Source organism: Morchella sextelata (genome assembly GCF_020137385.1).
Source record: "Morchella sextelata strain SCLS chromosome Unknown scls_19, whole genome shotgun sequence".
Classification (NCBI taxonomy): Eukaryota; Fungi; Ascomycota; class Pezizomycetes; order Pezizales; family Morchellaceae; genus Morchella; species Morchella sextelata.
The window spans coordinates 1-23,080 of record NW_025408634.1 but is presented as its reverse complement, the minus strand read 5'-3'; the positions used below and the strand labels follow the sequence as shown (position 1 = coordinate 23,080).

Here is a 23,080-nt window from a genome sequence, read left to right as displayed (position 1 = left end):
ACAAAATCTAGACAGGAAATTGGTCATTTAGACAGAAACGCCTGCGCTTCCTATTTCTTGCATGAGCTATTGTCCAAACTGCCCGAGTTTCTGCAGCTAAAACTCTCTGTTACTAGATGATTGTGATTGACGGGAATACTGTAGTATTTGGTACTATAATTACTTGCACATCCCCCCCCACCCACCCACGTACACCCGGGTCCTCCACTACTCCTCCTTCAGAAATCCCTCATTATCAAACAGCCCCCTATACCTCGCTATCTCTAGTAACGTCTCCAACAAAGCCCCACGCCAGTACCCCGAGTCTGCCAGAGTTTGATTCGCATAGAAAAACGCCGTAAGTTGCCTCGCTCTCTTGTCCGTGCTATCATTCACGATCGTATCACCGCCCACTATCGGGAAACCGACATACCGGGGTCTATCTTCCAGCCGAAGCCCCAGAGCAGCGAGACACGCAAAGATATGGTCCGGTTCAATGTTAGTACTGTGCATTGCGCCGTGAGGGAAGAAGGATTGCAGCTTCCGCCTCACGAGGCTGTCGAGTTCCATTAGCGTGGGGGGGGTCAAGGCATCGACGTCTGCCATGTGCGCGCGCCCAAGACGGCCATGCCAGTTGGTCTTGCTCATCTGCTTGAACACCTCAGGTGAGGCGGCGCCGCGCCCAGAGGCAATGGTATGTGGGTGATCTGGATGCAAGCATGGGACGGGGGCGGTGGTGGAGGTGGTGGTGGTGGTAGCTATAGCAGCGGAGGTCGCCTGCTCGACTTGGAACCGGGCGACGGAGGCGGCGAGGTGGGTATTTATGATAGTAGTAACTTTCAGCTCGGCCTGGAGAGTGTTGATTGTGGACTGGAGGGCGGCGACGTCGGTGGGGAGGGATGAACCGGTCGTTGTGGTGGCCTGTGGGGGGTTGGGGTGCGTGGAAAAGAGCCCTCTCGGCTTCACTGGTTCGGGCGCGCCGACGGTGTCTTTCTTATCTGCAGGCGGGGTTAAAGCGGGTCTAGTTTTGAGAAACGAAAGGCAAGGGCTCGGACTTACTGACGAAGGATAATCCCAAGTTCCCGGAACCCCCCGGGACGTTACTACTACCATTACCACTACCGGCAGCAACACTACCAGTACCAGTACCACCACCGAACAGACCGGACATATTTGAACGACTCGGATATCTAGCCGGGTTAGGGGGAGGCGAAGTGGAGCGGAGAGGACGTTCGGACATGCGGTTGAGACTGTTGAAGTTCGTTTCGTATTCAAGGGTGGTGGTGGAATTAATGGAGGGAAAGCTGAGGGGTTCGTTCTCTGGTATATTTGCTTTTTTATATGTGTTCGTCCCGTAAATAGCCGATGGTAGCACAAGACAGCTTTATATGCGATCACTCGACTCACCCACAGCCGCCTCTATCGTTACATATTTATTTATTTATGTTTCATGCATATATACAACCCGCAGGTTATGGCAGGTTGTCTCTGTTGTAGTTGGCTGTAAATAGGACAAGGTAGACAATGCGAGACTTGGTTGACATAACGGATTAGAATACAAGGGAGATGCCTTATATACCCATTTAAGACACGTGTGTCTATCGGAAGAGTAGTCCTATGCACTATCGTTGACCATTCTCAAGGGCAACGAATATTACGACAGTCTCATCTCTGTTCCGTAGTGACCGTAGTCGCCTACGAAGAATGAATGACCATCGTATGATTACATTGCCATTCCCCGCGAACCCCCCTCCCCACCCTCCTCTCTACCTCACACTACTCCTTCAGATATCCTATATCATCAAACAGTCCCCCTACACCTCGCTAGCTCTACTATAGTTAGGATTCGAGTTAGTGATTAAGTATTTTTCTAGTGCGTCCATAGATACACACAAACGACTCAAGTTAGGTATCCATCTATGTACAAGCCCGGTCCCAGCATCGCTCGCAGATGGGGAATTGAAAAGACAAAGACAAATACATCAAACAACAGATATAAACGAGGGCGAAGGTCAGAAGTACATCCCCCCACGGCCCACAAGGGCACTGGGCATAGCCCAACTGTGAGTACAAGAAACCAAAGACTGACATAATGGCCGAAGGATTTCCGCCCCGCAGATCCCTTTTAGTTTTGCAGCCGTTCGACCCATACCGTTCGACCCACACACTCGACCCAAACAGTCGACCCACACAGTCGACCTCCTTCAACGCCAGCGCCAGCGCCGCCAGCAGCACCGCCGCAGAAGGCGAGTGATACACTGTGACCGCGAGTCCGGGTGAGATTCGGTGACTGGCTAGGATTATCTAGGGCTAGTGATTTCCTGTGGCCCAGGGAGACAAGGTGTTTTGCAGAGGGTTCTCAATGGCTGACGGGAGCAACAGAGTTCTGCTTCCTCTAATGCTGACTTTGTTGTAAGCTCGTTTTTGGCACAGTTCAGCTGTTGTGCTAGAGTGAGTGAGCATGTGTTGTTTGTATTCATGACTTCATTTCCTGGTCTTCTTGAGCCATGACTACAACCTCCAGGGCTACGGCTGGTTTGGTGACTTTCCAGAGCCTTGCATTGGCTCTTAGTTTCACTTTTGCTTGTTCCGGGCCAATATTTAGGTATACTTCGAGTTAATACCGGCAGTTAATTAACATTCGGGGTTTCAGTCTCAGGATTTCAGTTGTGAACAACCTTGGTAGGGTCTCAAGGGGGCAAGTAGCGAATATTCCGCAGGGTACGAGGAGTGTAGTAGGGGACGGTATGGGAACTCGCAATAGGGGTCCTAAGGGACTCTAGCGTTGGTAAGAGTGAACGGGGCAAGGGGAAGTGAAGCGGTGGTCTTCTTGAATAAAGAAGAGGATGATAATATTGTATAGCAATAGACAGCGTAGATACAGAAGACGTTGCGTAGTGAAAAGAAGAAAAGGAAAAGAACAAGAAACGAAACCGAAAACCCCTTAATATACCCAAGAAAATCCTAGCGATGACAAATCCAAAGTGACTCACACACTTACGACCCACAGAACCCGATAGAACCAAATAGAACCCTTCTGACTAATCCAACTCTTCATAACCCAGTGTATTCACTAGTCGATCCATGAAATAGGGCAATGACTGTAGAGGAGTGAGTTTTATTGATCCTAGACTATGGTTTGGACAGGAATCTAGAGATTTGAGTAAGTTCAAATGTGCTTCCGTGGTTGCATCGGATTTCGGATTCGAGGGGATAACCTGCTTCCTGTCCATCTCCAGTGGTGATTGGGATGCTGTGAAGATTAAATTTGAACTATTTAGAGTTAACTCAGATATTAACGACAGGGTTTTGGATTTTCAGAAGAGAATCTTGGATCTTATCCCTAAATGTGATTACCGTAGACTTCATGTTATCAAATTTGGTCTCACGTACGAAATTGTTCCTGCTGGTTTTCTGAGGAGTAATGAAGTGGCAGCTAGCATGTTCAATTTTGGAATTGATTCTTTGCCTCATTTTAGTGGGGTTGGTATTGGTTGGTTAGTCATATTCAATAATAATCTCCTGGTTGATTTTTGTATATCCCGGTTTATAGAGAGTTTCAACTTTCTATTTGGTTGGTTTCTTCCTTTCAAGTATTTTACAGTTTGACTGGGCAGGGACGTTTTCTTCGCGTCCTTAGTGCATGATATTTTTCATTGTTAGGTGAGGGGATTTCGGGGATTAGGGCGTGTCTCCTTTTCCTTCCGTTTATTTTCGCCCGGAACTATTGTGGGAGCCGGAACTATGGATTGTGGGGGCTGCAGTTGGTTGTGAGATTTGGAGACCTGAAGAATAGTATTATGCATTTGGAATTACTCATCTACCGATTTGGATATCTGACTGATAAGTCTTTCATCATTAACATTCTAATGGGGCGGGGTTCTATAACAAAGTCGTAGAGAGGTACCGAGACAAGGATTGACTTGGATATGTGCTAGGACGAGGACAGGGGACTGGGCTGAATACTGATCGAAACAGAATAGAATTTTACTAACAAATAGAATGAAAACGTTGCGTAAAGAAGAAAGAAGAAAAGTACAAATAGTAAGAACAAAGCTTCGAATATAAATCCCAAAGAATAACCCAATAATACTCGTAACCACACCTAAGAAAATATCAAACAAATATAATAATATCCTACAACCGATCCCGATCCTTCTCCCTACAACCTAACCTGAAATGCCTAGCGCTTACTGTATCCTCCGAACACCTTCCTAACATATCCAACCTAAGTGAAGCCATCCTGATTCTTCACCTTACAAACCAATTCCGTAGCTTTCTCGTCGGCAGAGTAGGTGAGGGTGGTCATCCCGTGATAAACATGAAGCGTATCGTTATTCTGCTCAATCTAGTCCAGTACATGGCTAATGAGTTCACAGATAATTTAAAGAGCATGTCTGATTAATCAAGAGATTTAGTTCAGGTCCATTCTATTGTGAGTATCTCCCGATACAATGCTGGGGGTTATGTAGTCATATTTTGAGGTGTATGATTGTCCGTACTTACCTACGTCTATGTAGATTGAGAATGGTTCTTCAGGTTTTCAATTGAGGATTCGGGGGCCTGGGTTCCGGGAACATTAGATTGGGTTTCGGTAAAGCAAATTGGACTTGGAGTCCCTGGTGGGGGCCCCGAGATATAGAAGTAGGACAGAGGTGCCTTCAATATGACTTACATTCCTGATATCCTAGTGACAGGAGAAACCTATGGGAGAAATTTTCGTGAATATAAGAGATTCGGTATTTGAGTAGTTCTTTTCTTCAATTTCTTAAGTTTCTTGGGAGGCCACATTGACACTTAATCCATTGTTGATAATTGTTTCTCTCGCTTAGAGAACAGGACATGATATCTGAATAGAGAACAAAATGACTTAGCTTGGTATGGTATACCAGGGTAGGCTAAGGTTATGCGAGATAAATATTTAAGATAGTAAGATAAATAGAGTAGAATTGGGTTTGTAAAATAAAGTTTTGTTCGTAGGCGATACGTTTGACGAGCTGGAGGTGAGCGAGGAGAAGAAGACATCGTATAAAGCAGAATGAAATGAAAAGTATATAAAGTGAATGTAGAGCCTCCTAATATACTCAAAGAAATCCCAGGGATGATAAATCCGATATGACTCATACCCCTGTAATGTGTATAAACCTGTAGAAACTTCCTGTCTCATTCAGCTCCTCGTAACCGAATTTTCTAACCAATCGACCCATGAAACGTTCCTATAGTAAGTTTCCTGTCAATGTTCTGTATCATTTTGCTAACATTTGCTAGTTGACTTGTGATTGTGATAAAACAAAGCAGTACCACTGGCACTCGCATTGGTACTGGCAAACCTTCACGAGGTTAACACCGACACCGGTACTGACTGTGAGAGTCTGTGACACTGTCCTATAACTACCAGTCTTGTCTGATACAGCAGTGTGTTCGTGATTAGGACGCTAAATTGACCCCCCATTAGTGAATAGGAGGTCCCATCCACGACCGTTCTCGAATGGAGAGTGTTCATCGCTATGACATAACATACGCAACACTCAGAGACCCGAAAATCGCGTGGAACTCACGATCAGAAGCCAATTCCTTTTCCCGCGGCCCTTGAAATACAACAAATAACACCTGTACCGCCATCCCACAGGCCCCACCTACCAGCTTACCACAGCCCCTCGCCCAATGAGATCAGAGTTGAGGTAAACTTCATTCCTTTCACCCTAGCTCTCGCGACGAGTGATATATAATGATACACGCCCGGTACAAATATTCGACTAGCGGGGCGTATATGGTACCACTAGACAACGGGAGGGGGGGGGGGGTGCTGAGAGAACCACTCACGTACGTGGGACTGTTTCAGCCTCTTCGATACAGACCGCAGCATCAGTGACAGTAGCAGATAGCTGTCGGTGGTGATTGCGCAGGTACTCGGTCAACACCACAACCTTACTAGATATCTTCTCGCACCATTACACGTGTTCAATCCTCATTCATTACTCATTTCCCAAAACTACGACCGCCATAACCAACAACACCCCAGCCAGAAACGCCCGCACCACAAGACCACCATTGCCCACTACCCCGTCACCCCCTAGCGCTTCTCAAACACCAACCTCTGCCTCTCCCTCTCCTCCTCCTCCGCGGCCTTCTTTGTCTCCGCCCTCGACCTCTCAGCTGAGGCCCTGAATCTCTCCCAGGTGTTGTCGCGCGCCGCCGCCGCTTCCAGACGCGTAACCTCCGCCTTCAGCTGCTCCGTCTCGGCCCTGATGCTGTCCCTGCGCTCGTCGATGCTTGCCCTGTCCGCGTCGCGCGCCAACGCCGCCTCCATATGTGCAACCTCTGCCAGCTTTGCCGCGACGTCGACCGTGGCTTTGATCTGCGCGAGGACGCGTCTGCGGTCGTCTGCGGAGAGCAGTGCGTACTGGCTGGGCGAGGTTACTTGGTTCATGGTGAGGGCCACTTGACTTAGTAGTGCGACTATCTCAGAGCTGGTGGAGATGGGGTCGTTAGTCGTGGGGTGGGGTGGGTGGGTGTAGTACGCTGATTAGGCCCCCCGGGGGGGGGGGCAGGATACGTACCTGAGTGTCATCTTAATGGTTCAGACTTGACGTATTCAGGTTCTGTTGGGGTTGTGGCAAGCTTGGTCCGGGGGAATGTGAGAGCGCGGGTTGTTGCCGAAATGAATGTGGGTTGGGAGCCTAAAGTGTGCGGGGTGCAACACATTCCGCTATATGATTGGCGCGTCAGCCGCGTGTGGGGGGGGGGGGGGGGGGGGCTGAATAAGTGGACGAGATATCTATATGTAATTGTACCTACATGTAAAGATACACATGTGTCTCTAATACCTTTCCATGTTCTGCGGTATTATCTTATTTGATACTCATTTAATTCTCGGGTTGTAGTTGGCTCCCACAAACAATGACATGTCCGCCACACGACAAAAAAACATCTCCGCCGCGGGCATTCCCAAAACAAGACAAGGGTTCCCCTCTAACCCTTCCGTACCCTTTGATGCTCCGTCTCACTCTTGACGCGCTCCACCTACACCCTCAGCTTCCCACCCCCCACCCCCCAGCCCCCCCAGTTCCACCATCAACGTCTCCGTCTCCCCCACCGACCTCTCAGCCTCCTTCCAAGCCCTGTCCGCATCTGCCTTGACACTCTCCGTCTCCCTCTCTACCCTCTCCACCTCCACCTTCGTTTTGTTCGCCTTCTCCCCCTCCGCCCACACCCTCTCGGCCTCCGCGGGCTTCCCCGCCGCCTCGACCGTAGCCATGAGCTGCAGCAGGGCGCACTTGAGCTCCTCGACGGAAAGCAGTGCGTGCTGGGCGTGCGAGGTCTGGTGGTCTAGGGTGTCGATGGTCCGGGTCAGGAGGGCGATTGTCTCTGAGCTGGTGCGGGTGGGTACAGTGTTAGAAGTAGGTGTTGCGAGTAGTGTGATGAATATATGGTGGGGGGGGATACGTACCCGAGTCTCATATTGATTTTTGTTGTATCAGACTCGCCGTGCGGAGGGTAGGGTGTGGGGTGGTTTGTGGGGTTGTTTGTGGGTGGGGAGAAAGCTTTGTTGTAAGAATGCCTCGGTTGGAGGTCTGATCCGCGATGTCGAGTTGCAGCGCATTAATTCCGACTTATGATTGGCGCTTTAGCCGCACGGGGGAGGGGCTGACTAAGTGCACGGGATATGTGTGTATATCCAGCACATCTTTGGATGCTCTACGTTACTATCCCACTTGATATCCATTCCCATTTCGTCCTCACATAGCTAGCTTCCACAATCACTAACTTCTCCGCCACAAATGTTCCAAAAGATAAGACCCCCGCTCCGGGGGAGATACGTACCGAGTGTCATGATGGATTGGGGGTTTGGAGTCGTGTGGCGGAGGATAAGGTGTTTGGTGGTTTGGGGGTTGATGCTCGCAGGTTGCAAGACTTGTGGTATTGTGATACAAAGTTCCCTTCCTACTCCTTGGTTGGAGGCCTAACTTACCCGGGGTTGCTGCGCTTTCGCGCTCCAGACTCGGCGGTGGGGGCTGACTAAGTGGTGCGCCCTATCGAACTGTGCAACCCCGTGAAGTAGGGTGATGAAGCCTGATGTAAGAACTACCGCTGATACTCTACAGCTTCTAGAAGTTGGCGCTCTCAAGCTGCTCTCCTTGCTCATACTTGTAGCTTTATCTCCAGACTCTTGGCAATCTATTACTGGTGGTGGTGCTTGTAAATTTCGATATCAAAGTACACGCACAACTACTCTACATGCACATCACGTACATATGTGTCTGTACCCGCTTAACCCTGAATTTATACTGCAGAGGATCACAGGTAGGAGTATTCATTTCTGTACAAAAATTCCGCCAAAATAAGAAGACTACAACAGCGTACTATACTATCCGCACCGTAGACCCCCTCCCCCGCCTCCCCTGCTCCGCCACCAACAACCCACCAGTCAAGGCTTTAGGAACACTCTACAGCTTTAGTCCCACAATCACAGCGCTCCTACCATCCATTCTCACACCGTTCCTCGGTCGGTAGCCCACATTTTCTGCGCAGCCAGGCTGTGCGCCATGAGCGCCTCCACATGCGCAACCTCCGCGAGCTTGCCTAGTACTTCGATGTTGGCCTTGAGCTGGTTCATGACGGCTTGACGCTCATCCGGACACGGCAGGGTAGAGTGTCCGGGCATCGATAAGCGGTTGCAGATATCAAGGGTGTACCGCAGCTGGCCAAGGATCTCAGAGCTGTCGCGGGGGTGTAGTAGTGTGAGTGAAGTGCAGTGCGATGGGTTATGGGGAGAATACGTACACGTTCGTCATTTTGTTTGATGTTTAGGACCTTTGTTGCAGAGTAGGGTGTGGGATAGTTTGTGGGGTGGTGAACTTGCAAGCTTGGAGGTTGTAACTAGATTACGCGGGGTTACGTCGAATTGCTTTCATAATTGCTGATTTAGCCACGGGGAAGCTGACTAAGTGGATGAGATATGCTCTAGTCCGTATGCGAAGTTGGTTACTTTGGGAAGATTCTCATACGGCGGGGCGCCATATCGGAAGCTTCAGCGATGGCTGGAAGACATCCGCCTTTTGAGAAGTTCCCAAAAGGCCAGGTCTCACTAGGACTTCCAAAGTCAGAAGAGGTGACAGTATCAGAGACTGTAAGTTTTATTTCTCTACACAATTGAAATGTATTTATCTACTCATTACAAAGAGATGTTCGTCCTGGTGTATAGATATACAGACAGACGTACTCTACAACTCTTGCACCTCTCTGCCTAATACCCATCAAGGTTTATTGACATGAATGACATCTTCAACCTGACTCGAGAGATTGAGTGTAGATTGGTCTCTACCCGCCACCTCTATGCATTTAGTAGTAGCTGATTCCGTCCCCAATATTCCGGTCTTTACATGTTGTCTCTCATTTGCCTGCTCTCTTTCCTGGCTGCTATATCTCTCTTCCAATCCCGCATCAAACGAGTTCCTGTCCTCACCTGATGCCGTTGTATACTCAGTACCTTGTGGCACCTCCTGACACTCTGTCTCAGCTTCTGATATGTTTTGGCATTTGCCAACGTGCTCAACATGAAATGAGGTGGTGCATAGTTTCTTAGACAAATGACAACGACATCTTCGTATTGAGCAACCTGTTTTACAACTGCACTCTTCCAGCTTGAGCTAATTGTAGTCACCCGAGTTAGATATAGTACGTTCAGCAGTTCTCCTAGCAGCTTGACACAATGTGATCCGTTTGCTACAGTCCTGCGTATGTTGAATGAACTCTACCATTGATCTCACGCTTTCAAGCTGCCCGCCGTCTACACACCCCTCTAAAATCCCATATACAGATTGTAGTCTGTAAAAGCCACCCGGAAGGTGTTCAACCACTTTGCATAATAAACACTTATTGGTTGTTGAGTGACGATTAGCAAGGGGAATCTTTAATGATACCAGTGAATCAGTGCTGAACTAGGCCCCACAATGAATATACCCAGGTAGAGAAAGGGCCTCGACCCGGCCTACCCAACCTATCAGATCTGAGTATCCAACCCAACCCAATCCTTTGAATATTACCCAGGTAAAAGGTACCTTTTGATGGGTAGAATTATTAGTATTGAGCATGAAATGATAGTATAATTGAAGTACCTACACTAAAAATCTTTATGTCAAATCGTTATTTTTCCAGAAATAGTGTTTCATTTATAAGAAATAATTATAATTTTTCTGCCCAAGATATAATTGAATTACTTGGGTAAAAAATGACCTTATACACAACCCAGCCAGCAACAAAACACTCTCTACTCAACCCAACTTATCAATTGTTTACTGGGTTATACCAAGTAACCCGCTTTTACGAACCTTATATCAGCCTAGCCCTAAAACTACGAAAAGGATCCGTTATGCGAAAAGGATTGAGTTATTATGAGTTTCTGGGAGTTTCCTTGGTATTAGTCATCCATTATTATTGGTTGTTATCGGCTGTCATTTCCTTGTTATATAAGGATCTCATACCCCTCTTTGTCTATCTTACCTTTCTTCTCTATGCAAAATCCTGTATTATACTTTGGGTTATTACTTTGGGGAATTTACTTCACTTCAATAGAAACTTTATCCAAAGTCACGTTACGTCTGCTGTTCTTAAATGACTACCTCTATTGTCATCACTGTCCTCTTGGTCCTCTCGACCATCGCTACTCTCCTCGTGGCCAATGTCACCCTTGTTTTCCCCCCCTAGGTCGTAAAGACCCCTGTTGCCTTGGCTGTCTTCCCCGTCCTTGTATGAGTTCACCCCTCGCGCCCTAGCGTGCATTACTGTCTTCACCCCCTGGTAAACCCCCTTGATGTCCCTCAACTCCTATGCCTATGCCTCGCCCATGGTTCCTTACACTATTTTGCATCGTTTATGGTTGATCGACATCCCCCAATTCAGTTCGCTTAAGCGACTACCAACAATCTCTCCCCTCTGTGAGACTGCAATGTACACTGTCATCTTCTTCTCTCAAGGGGCGAGTAGCGAGTATTCCGCAGGGTACGAAGGAAGTAGTAGAAGTTGGTAGAGGGAGCCCGCAATTGGGGTATTGGGGGGCTCTAGCATTGGTGAAGGTCAACGGGACAAGGGAAGCAGTGGTGCGGTGGTCTTCTTGAGTAAAGAATAGGAAATGTTATTAACTAGTAATGGATAGTGTAGATACAGAATATATTGCGTACCAAAAGAAAGAAAAGCAAGAGAACAAAAGCGAGCATGAAACCTCCTAATATATCTAATGAAATCTCAGCGATAACAAATCGAAAGCGACTCATACCTTTACGAACGATAGAACTCGATAGAACTCGATAGAACCCTTTTGACTAATAAAGCTCCTCATAACGCAGTGTATTAACTAATCGATCCATGAAAGTAGCCCCTACCTTCAAGCGTGAGCTCCTGCGAGCCTTGACTTTAACTTTTATTCCCAACGGCCCAAGTTTGTCAGGGTAGCATATATGGAATATATCAACAGTGGCAGTTTTGTCGTAGTATGCGGCGTGTTCTAAAGTGGGGTCGGTATAGCTGATCCATTTAAAATATTGCAGGCCATGGTTTTTTGTTTCTCATAAGTCCAGGACTTCTTCGACCGCGTACTCCTCTTCCTGTTCAACGATGATAGGTGGGGTTAGTGGTTGGATTTGGCCAGGGACGGGATCATTTGCAGCGGGGTCTAGGATTGATACATGTAAGACTGGATGCATTTTCATGCTCCTAGGCAGATAGATTCGGTACGCATTTGGCAATATAATGTCTTTGATGGGGAATTGTTCCAGCTTCTTCTAGTCTAACTTTCGAGACATACGGGTGGTTCGGATATTTTTTGCTGAAACAAACACCATATCTTCGACATCCTAGCACGGGGCCGGCATTGGTTTGACATTAACGTCTTGTTCTTGTTGCTCTTGCGGTGTGCGGATATTGGAACGTAGGTGGTCGTGGAGCTTTTTCATCTACAAAGCAAAGTCTTTAGCGTTGCGGTTCGGTGAGGTCCTATCAAGTGTATTAATCGTCATCGTAAACTGGAGGTGGAAGCCATAGTTCGCGAAGAATAGTGTAGCTTTAGTGGATGCGGAAACCTGGTTGTTGGCGGAGAATTCTGCCATAAGGAGTCATTTTACTCAATTATCCTGTTGGTACGAGTCGTATCCAAGTAGGTATTATTCCATTATACCTTTCAGTCTTTTAGTTTGGCTGTCAGTCTGCGGGGGGAAGGCAGTGGACATTAATGCTTCAATGCCAAGATGTTTACAGAGACCCTTCCACAATTTGGCTATAATTTGCGTACCGCGGTCGGAGGTGACATGTGTGGGTAGTTCATAGAGTTTGCATATATTTCACAGGTATAACTGGGCGACTTCTTCGGAGTTGACCAAAGTGTTACAGAGTAGGAAATGTCGCATCTTTGTTAACTGATCAACAATTACCATGATTCCGTCGTACCCTTCACTCTCCGGTAGGCCAATAATGAAGTCTATAGACACCTCTTGCGATAGTTATTCGGGGATCGGTAAAGGTCAAAGTACATCGAGATTCCCATATATGTTGGGTTTACTTCGTTGACAGGTTTGGCAGTTCCGAATATAGCGGGCAATATAATTCAGTATAAGGGGTCAATAGTAGTCTCGACTGATAAGTTTCAAAAATTTTCACGTCCAGGGTGTCCGGCGGATACAGCATCGTGGTACAGTTTGAGGACCCGTAGTTTAAGAGTCTCGTAGTCAGGTACATATATGCTACCTCGGTAGAGCAATCTGTCATCAACCTCGGTGTACTTGGCGAGTAATATATCCTTTGAATGTCGTTCACCCTTGTTCCGCATGTCCAGTGTCTTTTGTGGAAATTGGTCAGCGTTATATTCTTCATCAAATAGTGTACTCAGTGAGGCGTTCTTTTCAGCAGCTTCATTTGAAAAAGAACCCAGCAACAAAGTTAGCTTTGCTTCAAGATTTTCCTTTTTCAGGACATCTTGACTCTGATGTAATTGCTTTCATCCTCCTCTCCAGGGAGATCTCCTGATCTCCTTGTTAATGCGTCCAGTTTTCCTTTTTGTTTCCCTCCTCGGTACTTGATGACAAAAGTGAACTGTGAGAGGTATTCCGCCCAGCGTGCTTGTCTCCGGTTGAGATGTTTAGTGCTCATAAAGTATTCGAGATTTTTATGATCGGATATGATGGTGATTGAGTGTGCAGCCCCTTCAAGTTCCGGTCACCAATCTTCAAAGGATCGGATTATCACCAGTAATTCTTTGTCATAAATCTCGTAGTTGCATTTGGCGGGAGAGTGCTTCTTTGAGAAGTAGGCGACGGGTTGAAGGATACCATTATCATTGGATTGGGAGAGTACACTGGCAGAGACGTAGTCAGCCAGTTCCGAGAACCCGCGTGTGAATCGACGGTAAAAATTAGCAAAACCTAGGAATGCTTGTACATCCTTAACTGTTTTGGGGACGGTCCAATTCTTTACTGTCTCCACTTTCCTTGGATTTATTTTAACGCCGTTCGGTTCAATGATGAGGCCGAGATAAGTGCTGCGTTGTGTATGAAACTCAAATTTCTCCAGCTTGAGTAGTACTCCATTTCGTTGTAGGGCTTCCAGGACCTTCTCGACATGTACCTGATGATACTCTAAGGTGTCACTGTAGATGAGAATATCGTCAAGACATGTTGTACAGAACATATCAAGGTAGTCGAGGACGCAATCGTTAATGAAGTTTTGAAAGCTGGCCGGCACATTGGTAAGGCCGAAGGGCATCACCGTATATTCGAAATGTCTATAATGTATACGTAATTCTGTTTTCCATTCCTCACCCTTAGCCATTCAGATCTGGTTATACCCCTAGCGAATGTCAAGTTTGGTGTACCACTTGGCTTTGGAGAGGTGGTCGAGAGTTTCTCGGATGAGTGGCAGCAGGTAGCGGTTTTTGATGGTAAGTTCATTGAGGCCAAGATAATCGACGCAGAGACGAAATGTTCCATCAGCATTTTTAACAAATAGGATAGGGGCACCGGCGGGGGAAGAGCTGGCCTGAATGAAGCCCTTTTTAAGGTTGTCCTGTATGTATTGCTTGAGCACGATGAGTTTATCACGGGACATACATAGAGTGGCCCACATGGGGACTTTTTTCCTTCTCTAAACGGTATCTTATGATCATAGGGGCGGCGAGGCGGTATTTCATTAGCGAACCTCTCGTTCATCATCTCGTGGAACCTTTTGTACCGGGTTGGAACTCTGTTCCTCCAGTCTTCCTGTTTGGGGAAATGCCAGTGCTAAGCGATAGTTCTGTAGCTTTTAAACTTGTAATATTGTAAACCGGATTCCGCTCGCTGAGTGACTGATGATGCCACTAAGACGAGGCGGAATCCTTCCCTATTTATACATATTGGACCCTATGCCAAGGCCCGCTTTCTAATACTAATAAGATAACGATAATAGAATAAGACAATCAACCCGAAGATAACCCCCAATAGAAAGGCGCCCCCGCATAGTTCCGTTCCTCCATTCTAATTCCGACACGTAACCATGAACCCCGCAATTGCCAGTAACCGAGCTGTATCATGCTATTGTCCTAGAGCTACTTCCCTAAGTAGAATGGCCTGCAGCCATAAGCCCCGCTTCTATTCCGTTCCGGGTGAGACACCCAATAGTAAGCGTGCCCTCACAACAGCCTAATACTAGTGTGGTTGCACCCGGTGCCCCCACACCCCTCGGTACCTTCCTATGCTGGTTCCCTCGTTACCCGACCGTACTCACATCACAACCCATCACTCGTATTATCCTTATTCCTTGGCTTAGGAGCAGTGTTCGTGTTTCCTGTAACACTACTCCCCCTTCCTAGACGTCGCCCTCGACCGTTAAAACCTCTCTATGATAAAAACCCTGTGGGAAAAGTCATAGAGTAGGAAAGGTATCGAGCTAGTCTTCCCTAGTCCGTTGTCGTTTCGGAGGCCGACTCGAGTCGATGACTGACCCTTGACTCCGCGTATGGGGCCGAGTGTTGGTGACCGGTTTGAGGTTCTCATCTAAGAGTGCCTCTTGGGGTTCGGGTGTTGCGAGTCGTTTTCGTGTGTTCTGTTGCCTGCCAGGGTTGGGATCCTCTCGATAAGGTCTCAGCAACATCTCGTGGAATACGTCATGAACCTTCCATTCTACCGGAAGATTCAATCTATAAGCCCTATTTCCTACAGCCGCGGTAACCTCGAAGGGGCCTGTAAACTTATCCGACCATTTATTGTAACCGCCGAGGTTCCGAGTATCCAGCAAAACCTTTTGACCGATTGTGAACCGCTGAACTGCTGGTCCTGGCCTTGATGCCATCCTGTCAAAGGTCTTCTGCAGCGTATCTCTCGCTGACTCATGAGCTAGGAGAAGGTCTTCCAGGTAGGTACTTCCTTTGGCATCCAGCTGTCCGATTTTCGCGTCCGTTGACCAATCTGTTCGTGGGTGGAAACCATAGTTGCAGTAGAACGGCGATTGTCCTGTCGACGAGTGTTTCGCATTATTATATGCATACTCGCAAATCGGTAGTAGGTCCTTCCATTTCTTTCCTGTTCCTGCGGTATAGGCCCGGATGTAGGATTCGAGGTGCTGATTGGTCTTTTCTGTTTGTCCATCCGTCTGTAGGTGGAACGAGGTCGAGAGTCTCCTACGAATCCCTAGTCGTTCTGTGATCGCAGCCCAGAATGCCGATACGAACTGTGTTCCTCTGTCAGAGACAATGCTCCTAGGAAGTCCGTGAAAGCGCCAAATGTCCTTAACAAAGGCGTTAGCGGTCTGCTCCGCGTTGATTCCCGTCATTGGAATGAAGTGAGCCATTTTCGTAAAACGGTCCACGACTACCAATACGTTACGGAATCCTGATTTCTCCTTTGGCATTTCTACTACGAAATCCATTGAGATATCAGTCCAAGGTGTGGTGGCTAACTCTAGGGGTTGAGGGAGTGACAAGTGTCTCCGACGTTGCTTGGCTCTCTGGCATACATCGCAAGTCTTGACGAAGTTGGCTACATCCGTGGACATTCCTGGCCACCAGTAGTTCCTATCGATCAACTCGAGGGTTTTATCCCTTCCTAGATGCCCCGCTACGGGTCTGTCATGATGATCTTCAATGACTTGTCTGACCGCGTATCCTGGCACTACCCAACGACCATCGTGGGTGGCCTCATTCGATCCCGGGGTCCATTCATTGGCAAGTTCCGTTATTACGGCATCAGCTTCCTCTGTCCCGAAGACTTCAAGGTTTGCGTCAGGGAGAGGTTCATCCCGGAACACTCTCCGAACCCATTGTCTGTCCTGTTCATACCAGTCTTGTAGTGGCTGAGGCAGCTCAGTACCTGGTATGTCGTACCACTGATCCAACGGAGTCCATCCTTCTTCGGGGTTGCCAATGATTTCAGGGCCAGTTTCTACGCTGGTCCGTGATTTCCTGGCAAATTGTTCTGCGCTGAGCAACTGTTTTACGGGTTGTTCACGCATTACTCCCCCTTCCATAGCGAACTCTGGGCGCCTTGTGAGTGCATCTGGCTTGCCGTTCTTTTCGCCTGGGCGGTAATGGATCCTGAAGCGAAAAGGTGCTATCTTTTCGGCCCATCTGGCTTGTCTTCTCGACAACTTCTTGGTCGTTGTGAAATACTGTAGGTTCTGATGATCCGAATGTATCTGGATAGGAATATCCGTTCCTTCCAGCCAATGTCTCCAAGTCAAGAGAGCAGAAACTATAGCGAGCATCTCCTTGTCATAGATCTCGTAGTTTACCTCTGCCTCGTTAAACTTGCGAGAGTGGTAAGCTACCGGGTGTAGAATACCGTCCTCGAACATCTGAGAGAGTACTGCGGCCTCTGCCCAGTCACTCACGTCAGTTTCTATGATCGCTTCACGGTGTTCGTCATAGTGTCGTAGTATTGGGGCAGACGTAAATGTCTCCTTGAGTTCGTCGAAAGCGCTTTGCTGTTCACTGCTCCATCGCCACACGGAACCTTTCTTCAAGAGATCGGTCATTGGTCGGCAAACTTCGGAGTACCTGTGGATGAACCGTCGTAGGAAGTTGGCGAATCCGAGGAAACATTGAAGTTCCTTGACCTTGGTGGGTGGTAACCATTCCGTGATTGCCTTCACCTTCTTAGGCGAAACCTGGTTCCCTTTCCCTGATAGTACAAATCCCAAGAATTCTACCTCTTGTTTATACCATTCCGTTTTCTCGAGGTTCCCGTATAGATGGTTTTGTTGCAGTCGCTCCAATATCTTCCTCACAAGAGTCGTATGCTCTTCCTTAGTCTTTGAATATATTAGAATATCATCCAAGTAGACTACTACGCCTTGATCTAAAAGATCCTTGAATATGGTATTGACCATGACCTGGAAGGACGCCGGTGCATTGGTTAAACCGAAGGGCATTACCCTATATTCAAAGTGGCCGTACTTCGTTCTGAAAGCTGTTTTCCATTCCTCGCCAGCAGCAATCCTAATCAAGTTATAGCCATTTTTCAGGTCGATCTTAGTGAAGAACTCTGCTCCTTTCGTCGAATCGGCCAACTCTGTCATGAGTGGAAGGGGGTAGCGATTCTTGACCGTGATAGCATTCAAGCCACGAAAGTCTACGCATAACCTCAGTTTTCCATTGGCTTTCTTCACGAACAGGATCGGTGCTGCTGCCGGGCTGGTGGAGGGGACTATTTTGCCAGAGGCTAGCATTTCGTCCAAGTACTCTCGGAGTGCCTTTTGTTCCACTGGGGAGAGCGCATAGATCGGTCCCCATGGGGGCTGCTTTCCTTCCATAAGGGGAATGGTGTGATCCCATTCAGAGTGATCAGGTAGTCGATCGGCTCCCTCCTTAGAGAAGATGTCGACGAAGTCCTGGTACTCCATCGGTATAGCACTAGCGAGAGCCTCGCCTACCAATGCCCTTGCCCAGAAGGGGTGTTGCTCGATCGTCATCTGTGTCTCCGGTGACGTCCTCAACAGCCTGATGACCAGCTCTTCTGGGTCTTCTTCGTATATATCATACATGGTCCTGAAGCATTCCTTCACTTGACAATTGATGTTGTCGAAGGTGACCTTGTTCTGACCCCAATGTATGGTAGGTTGATGCTCCTTGAGCCATCGATGTGGTATGACGAGGTCTTCTCCTGCGAATGAGCCAACCTCACAGACGATGTCTCTGTCTAGATGGTTGCCGACGCGGAGGGTAAGAGATTGGGTGATATGAGTGCCGGAGTTAGGCATAGGGGTACCGTCAGCCTGTCTGATGATGAGGGGCTTGGGTCGAGGTTGAGTTGGGATCTTTAGGCGATGGACACAGTTCCAGGACATAACCCAGTCCTCTGTTCCGCTGTCTAGGAGTGCGTTGACTGTTTCTGTATGTTGGGTACTAGTTGCGGGGTGGTTCCAAGAGATCTCAATCTCAAGGCGGGTTTCTTGGTTGTGTGAAGACATGTTCGTATGTTTTGAAAGTATAAGGTAAGGTGGATTGTTCTTAGGTATGAGTTTGTTGATGTTGATAGTTCTTGTTCTGAGCGCGGGGCGAAAGAGTTTATATAGAAAATTCGAGCGTTGATCAAATCATAGTACAACACTTATGCGCCAGGCGTTTTCGGAATGTGACCCCGCTTCTCGAAATGTGTGTAGAGGGAATTTAAATTGCGCAAAATAACAAAACCGATAGAACATAACATAACCCGATCCCTTAGAAAAGTCTTTCTCCCAAAACAGAATAGAAAAGCCGTAATACAACATAGAATAAAACACCGCAAAAATAGAAATACCCAATCAATTTAGTCCTCCAAATTCGTAATCCTTGCCCTGAATGCCTCATTTCGTGGCTCCAACTTTCGTTTCTTATCACCCTCCCTTCCATGGTCCTTTCTCCCGGAAGGATATTCTTTTCTCTTCAGGTTCGTTAACCTGACCTTGCTCGTCGCCACGCAATCCTTTACGAAGTGGTTATCTCTACCACAACGGAAACACTTTCCTTCCTTCTGCCATTTCTCCTTCTCTTCCTTGGTAACACCTAAGTCATCCGAGGTTTTGGAGTTGTTGGCTGATGCGGAGGAAGTTTTCCGGGGATTTGCATTATTGCGCGATTTCCGCCGTTCCGTTTTTTCCTCGCGAGGTTTCACAGGGTCTTTACCTCGCAGGATTTCTTTCCGAGCCTTCACCTCGTGGTCCTTGCGTCCGACTTTTCGTACCCAGGCTAACCAGTCCACGAAATCATTAGGTTCCTCAATCGCATTGGAGAGCCGTTGTTCCAGCGAGGAGTTTATTCCTGTTAGGATCATGGATCTCATGACAACTGGTCCAACTCGTGCGTCCCATTCTAGGTTCTGCATCTCGTTGATGTAGTCGTCGATTGGGCCAGTTTGCCGGAGTCGGTCCATCTTCTGCTTGGCCTGTTCCTGACTCGTGCGGTTGCCATATTGGGTACGGAGTTCTTGCTTGAACCGTTCCCAGGTTCCGATACTTCTGTCCACAGCCAACCTTTCCGTAAAATTCCGCCAAAAGTTTGCCGCACTACCAGTAAACTCGAGGGATGCCCACATAATCTTTGTGCCATCATCCCATTGGACCTTCTTCTGGAGACTGATTAGAATCTCCATCTGATCGATCCAGAGTCTTACGTCTTGATCGGCACTTCCGGAGAAGGGAATGTTGGCTTTTTTGGGTGCATCACCTATGGTGGTGCGAGGGGGGTGCGAGAGTTCTTGCTCTCGTTGGCGCCTCCTTTCGTGTCTTCGTTTCTTACGTTCCAGCCGCTTGCGGCGTTCGCCTTCCGAATCTGAGGAATCCGATGGGGATGATCCGGGTGCTTCCGGGGCGTTACCTCCCTTATTGCCATTCCCGTTACCTCCACCTTGTGCTCCTTGACCTCCTCCCTTGTTGCCATCCCCGTTACCTCCACCTTGTGCTCCTTGACCTCCTTGCTTCCCTTGTTGGCCTGGGTCTTCAAGGTTTTCACTGGATTCGGAGCCGGCTGGAGGGGCGACTGGTTGTTGGGGAGGTGGTCTAGGAGGGGGGCCTGATCCGCCGCCACCTGTCTCTGGGGCCAGTGGTTTTTCCGCAGCCGCTTTACGGGCTGTTTCCTTCATCTGCTCTATCATTTCTTCTAGAGCCGTCTTTGTTCCAGAGAACCCATCTACCAAGGAGACCTGCTGCTGCATGGTCCTCTCCAACTGTGCCAGTGTAGCTGATACGCCGTCTGGGACTTGGGCTGGGCCTTCTTTCGGCAGCCTTTGAATCCAGTCGGCCAGCATAGTTATGTGCTGGGCCTGCTCTTCCTGCCGCTGTTGGTGGGCTCTAGTGGTATCGGCGATCTGTTCCAAGACTTGGCCGAGGTTCGTAGTGGTTGCGGCTGTCTCTGCCCGCACTTGCGCGAGGATGTACCCCTCTCGGCGCTCCCGTTCTTCTTGGTCCTGATTGAACTTCATCTGCAATTCCCGGATGAGTTTGGTCTGTTCTTCGTGCTGCTGGGTAAGCTGCGCCGCGTGCTGCCGAGTGATTTCCCTGATTGCGGGCAGGTCTTGGACGCTCACAGTGAGGTCTCCAAGTCCGCGACTCAGCTGCTGAACCACTGGGGCTCCTCTCCGTTCGATTTCCTGCCCGATGATTTCTCCAAAGGGGTGCTCGATACGGCGTTCCTCTACGTCCATATCCGTATCCTCGTCTTCGTCCGTTACCCTGGGGACCGAGGGCCTCGGAATAGAAGATCGTTCTCTGATTGGCGTCTTGTACGGGGAATAGTCTCGGTAGTCCCCTTGCCTGCGGGAGCGGGGTTGGCCATAGGATACGGCCGGCTGAGTCGATCTGAAGAGGTCGCTGATTGGCATATCCAGATCCCTCCTGTGGCGCTGTCTCGCTTGGGTCTCGACTATACCTCGATCTCTCACGGTGATCGAGCTCTCCATGTTGTAGTCTTCCTCCATTTGTTGCTGATGACCCCTTGACATCGCTAAGTTGCTCGATTCTGAGTTGTGGCTGTCTTCTGCACCAGGGTTGAGCGACGAACCAAGGGACGGAGTGAGCTAATCCGTGGGATTGCTGACTGAGGGTGACTTTAATGGGGAACAGTTCGGGATAGTTGAGGATCTCCGGGTCGTGTTCTTCGAACGTGCAAGTAGTACCGGCTTCGGCAAAAAACCCGGCGTACTCAAGGTATCCGCAATAGAGGTGTTCGGCACTGCCTCTGCGAACGACAAAAGAGGTGGTGCAAGTAAAGTTGTTGATAGCGGCTGTTGCTACTCGGGGATGCATACGGTATCAAAGAGTCCTTCTAATAGACTACTTTCTTATTCTTTTACTTGAGCGCACGGTGACTATCCGCCACAAACAAAATACTCTCAAGTATTGGTCTAAGCAAGTAGTTGTCTTATCGGGACGTTGATAACATGCGATTGATAAAATAATAGCATAGTGGATAAGGTACAATATAGTGTTTGGGGAAATGCCAGTGCTAAGCGATAGTTCTGTAGCTTTTAAACTTGTAATATTGTAAACCGGATTCCGCTCGCTGAGTGACTGATGATGCCACTAAGACGAGGCGGAATCCTTCCCTATTTATACATATTGGACCCTATGCCAAGGCCCGCTTTCTAATACTAATAAGATAACGATAATAGAATAAGACAATCAACCCGAAGATAACCCCCAATAGAAAGGCGCCCCCGCATAGTTCCGTTCCTCCATTCTAATTCCGACACGTAACCATGAACCCCGCAATTGCCAGTAACCGAGCTGTATCATGCTATTGTCCTAGAGCTACTTCCCTAAGTAGAATGGCCTGCGGCCATAAGCCCCGCTTCTATTCCGTTCCGGGTGAGACACCCAATAGTAAGCGTGCCCTCACAACAGCCTAATACTAGTGTGGTTGCACCCGGTGCCCCCACACCCCTCGGTACCTTCCTATGCTGGTTCCCTCGTTACCCGACCGTACTCACATCACAACCCATCACTCGTATTATCCTTATTCCTTGGCTTAGGAGCAGTGTTCGTGTTTCCTGTAACACTTCCTTAAGGGCCTCTCCCATGGCTTGGTTGATTTCCTCAATAGTTGTGCTGAAGATTTGAAGTTTGTCTCTTCGAGCAAAGCAACAGAGGGCAGCTGAACTGATGAGGTGGAAACGGGATGGTGGTGCAATCCCTCTAATGGGAATGTGTATTGCGGAGGAGTTGCACTTGCGCATGCAGTATTGGGAGTCGAACAGTATGCTATTATCCTTAAACTGTAATGTAGCGTCATATAGTTGAAGCCAAGGGATCCCAAGTACGAGTGGGTATGAGCCTAGTTTGGTGACAAAGAAGGGGATAGTTTCCTGGTGAGAGTGAATAGATAGCGGTAGGTAGCACAGGTGGGTGATCTGTCTGGAGGATATGGGCCACCCGTTGCTGACTTCAAGAGTGCGGGGTGATTTGAGTGGGAGAAATGGGAGATTGTTATGGCGGGCGAATGTTTCATCAATGAATGCGAACCCGGAGCAACCGGTATGAATCAATGCGTGAGTTTGAATGGATATTTTATTGTTTACAATTTTACAAGAAGCAACAAAATGATCCCCATTCAATTTATCCTCCACAGACGATACCGAGAAGCCAGAGATAGAGAACACAGACAAATGAGAAGCATTAGAAGGTCCCGGGCAGGGGCCGTTGATCAAGCCCGGGACTACTGAAAACTCGACTCGGAAGAGTCGGGACTAGCGATTGGTGGGGCAGCGGGGTCGGTGGCATTATGAGCGGGTACGAGGAGGGCGCCTCTCATAACAGGTTGATTACCACGCGGGCGATTGGCAGAGGGACAGTTGGCGAATAGATGACCGGGGTTGGCGTAGTACATACAGAGCTTGTTGTCCCTTCGCCATTATTTTTCGGCAGTAGGGGCTAGTTAGGGTTAGTTAGGGTTAGGGTTAGTTAGGGTTAGTTAGGGTTAGTTAGGGTTAGTTAGGGTTAGTTAGGGTTAGTTAGGGTTAGTTAGGGTTAGTTAGGGTTAGGTTAGGGTTAGTTAGGGTTAGGGTTAGTTAGGGTTAGTTAGGGTAGGGTTAGTTAGGGTTAGTTAGGGTTAGTTAGGGTTAGGGTTAGTTAGGGTTAGTTAGGGTTAGTTAGGGTTAGTTAGGGTTAG

General features: G+C 48.3%; 9 protein-coding genes across 9 annotated transcripts; all 9 read right to left on the bottom strand.

The window, feature by feature from the left end:
- Positions 1–207: 207 nt before the first annotated feature.
- Positions 208–1,150, bottom strand: H6S33_004924 (uncharacterized protein; the record flags this gene model as incomplete). Its single annotated transcript, XM_044836714.1, has 2 exons — positions 208–977; positions 1,039–1,150. 2 exons carry the CDS (start codon positions 1,148–1,150, stop codon positions 208–210), a joined length of 882 nt encoding a protein of 293 aa, XP_044690137.1.
- A 4,902-nt stretch (positions 1,151–6,052) lies between these two features.
- On the bottom strand, positions 6,053–6,409 carry H6S33_004923 (uncharacterized protein; the record flags this gene model as incomplete). The annotated part of the gene is made up of 1 exon (XM_044836703.1): positions 6,053–6,409. The coding sequence occupies one exon, from the start codon at positions 6,407–6,409 to the stop codon at positions 6,053–6,055; it is 357 nt and encodes a 118-aa protein (XP_044690136.1).
- Positions 6,410–6,982: 573 nt separating this feature from the next.
- Positions 6,983–7,440, bottom strand: H6S33_004922 (uncharacterized protein; the record flags this gene model as incomplete). The annotated part of the gene is made up of 2 exons (XM_044836692.1): positions 6,983–7,352; positions 7,430–7,440. The coding sequence occupies 2 exons, from the start codon at positions 7,438–7,440 to the stop codon at positions 6,983–6,985; spliced, it is 381 nt and encodes a 126-aa protein (XP_044690135.1).
- Positions 7,441–8,470: 1,030 nt separating this feature from the next.
- Positions 8,471–8,774, bottom strand: H6S33_004921 (uncharacterized protein; the record flags this gene model as incomplete). The annotated part of the gene is made up of 2 exons (XM_044836681.1): positions 8,471–8,699; positions 8,764–8,774. The coding sequence occupies 2 exons, from the start codon at positions 8,772–8,774 to the stop codon at positions 8,471–8,473; spliced, it is 240 nt and encodes a 79-aa protein (XP_044690134.1).
- A 3,156-nt stretch (positions 8,775–11,930) lies between these two features.
- H6S33_004920 (uncharacterized protein) lies at positions 11,931–12,083 on the bottom strand (the record flags this gene model as incomplete). Its single annotated transcript, XM_044836670.1, has 1 exon — positions 11,931–12,083. The coding sequence occupies one exon, from the start codon at positions 12,081–12,083 to the stop codon at positions 11,931–11,933; it is 153 nt and encodes a 50-aa protein (XP_044690133.1).
- A 1,102-nt stretch (positions 12,084–13,185) lies between these two features.
- On the bottom strand, positions 13,186–13,731 carry H6S33_004919 (uncharacterized protein; the record flags this gene model as incomplete). Its single annotated transcript, XM_044836659.1, has 1 exon — positions 13,186–13,731. The coding sequence occupies one exon, from the start codon at positions 13,729–13,731 to the stop codon at positions 13,186–13,188; it is 546 nt and encodes a 181-aa protein (XP_044690132.1).
- An 84-nt stretch (positions 13,732–13,815) lies between these two features.
- H6S33_004918 (uncharacterized protein) lies at positions 13,816–14,073 on the bottom strand (the record flags this gene model as incomplete). Its single annotated transcript, XM_044836576.1, has 1 exon — positions 13,816–14,073. One exon carries the CDS (start codon positions 14,071–14,073, stop codon positions 13,816–13,818), a length of 258 nt encoding a protein of 85 aa, XP_044690131.1.
- An 819-nt stretch (positions 14,074–14,892) lies between these two features.
- H6S33_004917 (uncharacterized protein) lies at positions 14,893–18,408 on the bottom strand (the record flags this gene model as incomplete). Its single annotated transcript, XM_044836465.1, has 1 exon — positions 14,893–18,408. The coding sequence occupies one exon, from the start codon at positions 18,406–18,408 to the stop codon at positions 14,893–14,895; it is 3,516 nt and encodes a 1,171-aa protein (XP_044690130.1).
- Positions 18,409–18,746: 338 nt separating this feature from the next.
- Positions 18,747–20,915, bottom strand: H6S33_004916 (uncharacterized protein; the record flags this gene model as incomplete). The annotated part of the gene is made up of 1 exon (XM_044836354.1): positions 18,747–20,915. The coding sequence occupies one exon, from the start codon at positions 20,913–20,915 to the stop codon at positions 18,747–18,749; it is 2,169 nt and encodes a 722-aa protein (XP_044690129.1).
- Between the last annotated feature and the right edge of the window lie 2,165 nt (positions 20,916–23,080).